This window comes from Trichechus manatus, unplaced genomic scaffold (assembly GCF_000243295.1).
Source record: "Trichechus manatus latirostris isolate Lorelei unplaced genomic scaffold, TriManLat1.0 scaffold00006, whole genome shotgun sequence".
In the NCBI taxonomy this organism is placed as follows: domain Eukaryota; kingdom Metazoa; phylum Chordata; class Mammalia; order Sirenia; family Trichechidae; genus Trichechus; species Trichechus manatus.
The window spans coordinates 11,015,536-11,019,471 of NW_004443942.1; the positions used below are offsets into that span (position 1 = coordinate 11,015,536).

General features: G+C 44.6%; 1 protein-coding gene across 1 annotated transcript; it reads right to left on the reverse strand.

Moving 5' to 3' along the window:
* Positions 1 to 280: 280 nt before the first annotated feature.
* On the reverse strand, positions 281 to 1,340 carry MRGPRX2 (MAS related GPR family member X2). Its single transcript, XM_012557464.2, is given in 2 exon segments — positions 281 to 1,269; positions 1,272 to 1,340. Coding segments are annotated over 2 exon segments (996 nt in total). The 3' UTR covers positions 281 to 342.
* Positions 1,341 to 3,936: the final 2,596 nt, after the last annotated feature.

Consider the following 3,936-nt stretch of genomic DNA (forward strand, 5'->3'; position numbering starts at 1 on the left):
AAGTGCAGTGACCGAAGAAATTTAGATGTTTTCTGAGCTGTTTTCAGCCTTCTGCTGAAGCTGGGATTCTTCAAAAGTGGGACCAGTCATGGAATCCAGCATCAGCAATACTCATGTGGTGATAGGGTGGAGGTCCCAGAGTAAGGCAGTCCTTGAGACACTGCGTTCAGTGTTTGTTTAACAGGTATTGTCTTGCTTAATCTTCACAAAGAGGAATATTACCTTACCCATTTAAAGAGCAGGGGCATGAGGCTAAGAGAAATTAATAAAATCTCTCAAGGTGATAGGGGCAAAGTTGTTTCCGAAGCCAAATCTGTCTGAAAAAGCAGAACCTCTCAAGCACTACACCACACTGCTCCCTGACATCTCGATGATTTCTTGAGTAAGGCTTCCTCCAGGTTCATCTACCTCAGGAGTGTCCTGCAGGGCTTTCTGGAGAACCACCCTGATGGTCTGTGGCAACTGCTGCCGGTTCCCCCGCTGTCTAAAGGAGCCAACAAAGAAGTAAATGATGGGGTTAGCACTGCTGTTAACACAGGACAGGAAAACTCCAACCAAATAAAGATAACAAAGGAACATATCAAGATAATTGTGAGTCCAGATTAATAGGAACCAACTGATGCCGTAGAGCAGACCACAGAGAAGGAAGACCAACACTGTGAGCACGGTGGTCACATAGAGCCTAGTCAGCTGCATCTTCCGGGAGCTATAGAGGATTCTGCTCAGCAGGGCCAGGCTGGACCCAGAGAAGACCACAAATAAAAATATCAGCCATGCAGCAGTGATGAAATCAAATGCCTGACACCAACCATGCTTAAAGTCCGTAAACAGGAAGCCACAGTAGTTCCCCTCCAGGATGCTCAGCAGCAGGGACAGGGTCCAGAGCAGGGCACACATGACAGCTGATGTGTGCCTTGGGTGGTGGCAGCGGTACCAGATGGGGCATAGGACAGACAGGCAGCGCTCGGTGCTTATGATGCTGAGAATGCTCATGCTTGCAATGTAGGCAAAGGATGACACAGTGTTGAAGAAGTAGGGGATGAAGATGGAACTAGAATGTAAAAAGTCAATAAATTCCTTCAGGGAATCTGTAACATGGCAGCAGAGGAAGAGGAAGTCAGCCCCAGCCAGGTTGAGGATGTAGACAGAAAAGGCGTTCTTCCGCATGTAGAAGCCCAGGAACCAGAGCACAACCATGTTTCCTGCCAGCCCACCAAGGGCAATGATGAAGATCAGCAAGCGTGGTGTCAGGGTCTCCACATTACAAGTTAGAGAAGAGTATCATCACTTCCATTCAATGTTGTGAGATCAGTCCCGAGGGCTGGGATAGTTGGATCCATGCTCAGAAACTCTCCGCTGGTGCCCCTGGGAATACACACAAGACTTGAAACACCTGTTGATTCATCACTGGCTCTCATAACCACCCTGCTATGTGGGGATTATTGTCCCCATTTTTCAGAGGAGGAAAATGGAGGCTTGCAGAAGTTAAGTAATTTTTCAAGGGACTGGGAGTCATGGAACCTGGGTTCAATACCAGTTCTTGCAGACTTCAACTCTGGTCTCTCCCTGCTTGCCACTAACATGAGACTATTCTATGACAGAACCTCCCCCCACACACCTTCCTGAGGCCACGTCGTGTCCCCAGTCGTTAAGGAGGCAGAAAGAGAAAATCTGGGAGAAGCTCTGTGGAACAGACACAGCACTCTGGGTTAAGCATTCCTGCTGTGCTGGGACAGAGTTTTCTTCTCACAGGCAAGAAGTTGGAAGTTCTTCTCTTCATTGACTAAGAGTGTCCATCCACCAGGGGGAAGAACACCATGCTTTAGGGACCTGAGAGGAATGTGACGACTTGCTATACAGATGTGAGAAAGGCTAGTTTTCTCGGGCTACAAATGGCTCAACGTGTAATCTTTATGAGGAGAGGAAGCACATTTTTTCTTCCATTGTGTGTTCCCAGTGCCTAGTTCTATGTGGGGGACACAGTGAGTACTGATGAAATTTTTAATAATGAAATGAATAAATGAAAGAATGAATGGGAAGCCTAAGGATAGTGAAAATTTGGGGTTAATAAAAAAAATTTTTTAATGAAATTAGTCACTAGAAAACATACAATGTAAGGAAATGAAAAGAGATTCATGTATCATTATTCCTTCTGTTTAAAGCTCTGTGTTTGTTTGAAAGAATTACTTATGCCTGCACAAATAGACAATGGTGGCCACCCTCATGCATTCAAACTGCACAGGGCCAGCAAATGGCTTTACTGAGCAGCTAGAAGAATTTAGAAGGAGGGTTAGGGCTGAACTGAACTTCCCTGCATTTTACAGAAGAAAGGGGAAAGGTTGGAAAGGAAGACAAAGAGGCAGCAATGCACTTGAATAGAGGTAATTGAAGCATGGATATATCTAAGGGGGATTATTAATAAGTTTGTTAGAAAGTGTGCAATATAAACCCACCCAATCTCTCCCCAAGGTGATTTCAAGTAGTTTGCTTTGCTGATTTAAGTATTTGTGAAAAGAATTCTTGGGGATGGGAAATTGAAAAAATACCCATTTCTATACTTTGCAGGGCTTTGTATGAAATGACAGATGTGCATGTGAATTTCAACTTAAGAAAGTAGACTAAATCACATCAGGGTGAATAATAGCAGGTGATTGAGTGCTTATCAGGTATTATCTCTTTTAATCCTCTTAAGACCTCAATGAGCTAAGTACTGTTATTGTTTCCATTTTACAGATAAGGAAACTGAAGCACAAGCAGGTTGAGTGATTAGCTGCACGCCTCATGCAAACAAGTGGTTGATCCTGGATGTGAACCCACAGCTCTGAGTCATTCTCTTAACCAATCCTGCAGACCCACTGCCAATGTAGGGTGTTCATTATACGTGGAAAGGGGAGGAAAAGCATGCAAGTAATGCACAAGTCAAATCCCAAATGGAATATCAAAAATATGGGTTTTTTTTTAGTCTAGATTAATTAAATATCAACAAGAGCAAGGAAGAGATAGCAGTCACATAAGGAGAAAAGGAGATATGAGTAGAAGCCAACTAGAAACAAGCAAATGACTATAGTGGCCCTTTTCTGCCTCACAGAAGGCCGCCCTCGCTCCAGAGTGCTGGGGACTCTCAGGGCAGGAGCCACCAGGTGGAGAAAGGACGCGTGCTCCTTTAGGGGTGCAGAGACTGAATGAATCCATCATGAGCTTTCCTAGTTCCCAAGGCATAGTTGGTCTGATGAGGAGATGGGAGGAAAACCACATCTGTTGCCCTCTTAGAGCACTTCGGGCCTTTTCTTCCTGAAACTTAACACAGCTTGCAATTCTGTATTTTCTGTGAATGTCTTTGTCTCCCTCATCAAACTCAAAGCCCTAGAATGCTTAGATCATGCTTGGTTTTTTGTTTGTTTATTCACTATTATATTCCCAGCATCTAACAAATGTTTCTTAGAGCATCTACTGTAATATCGCCATTAAACAGAGGAAGAAGCAGAGGATTAAAGAGTCCAAGGGACTTTCCAGGATCACACAGTGAATAGCGGGTCCAACACCAGCCCCTGGACTTTTGGACCTCTGTCCTGGGCTTTTCCACTGCTCTATGCAGCATCATTCATTATTTGTGAGGAGCTCCCAAAAGAATTCTTAAGTGAATTCTTTAATTCTTCAGTGCGCATATATTTGAGGGAGAATCAGAGGGTATAGGAACTGCTACTTGCTGTAAATACACATTCTTCTGTTCACTTGCATAATAAATAATTCTGAGTTTTAAACCACAAACAGGACCACTGCCCCAGCCTTCTTGATGCTGGATGGCACCACGTGACTAGGTGCCGGCCAAAGGAAGGTGAGCAGAAGTGATTCGGCCAACACAGGGTCATGCCTTTAGTGGGAGGACTGTGACCTTCCCTGCTGTTCCTTTTCCCCTCTGGCTGGAAAGCTGCTGTG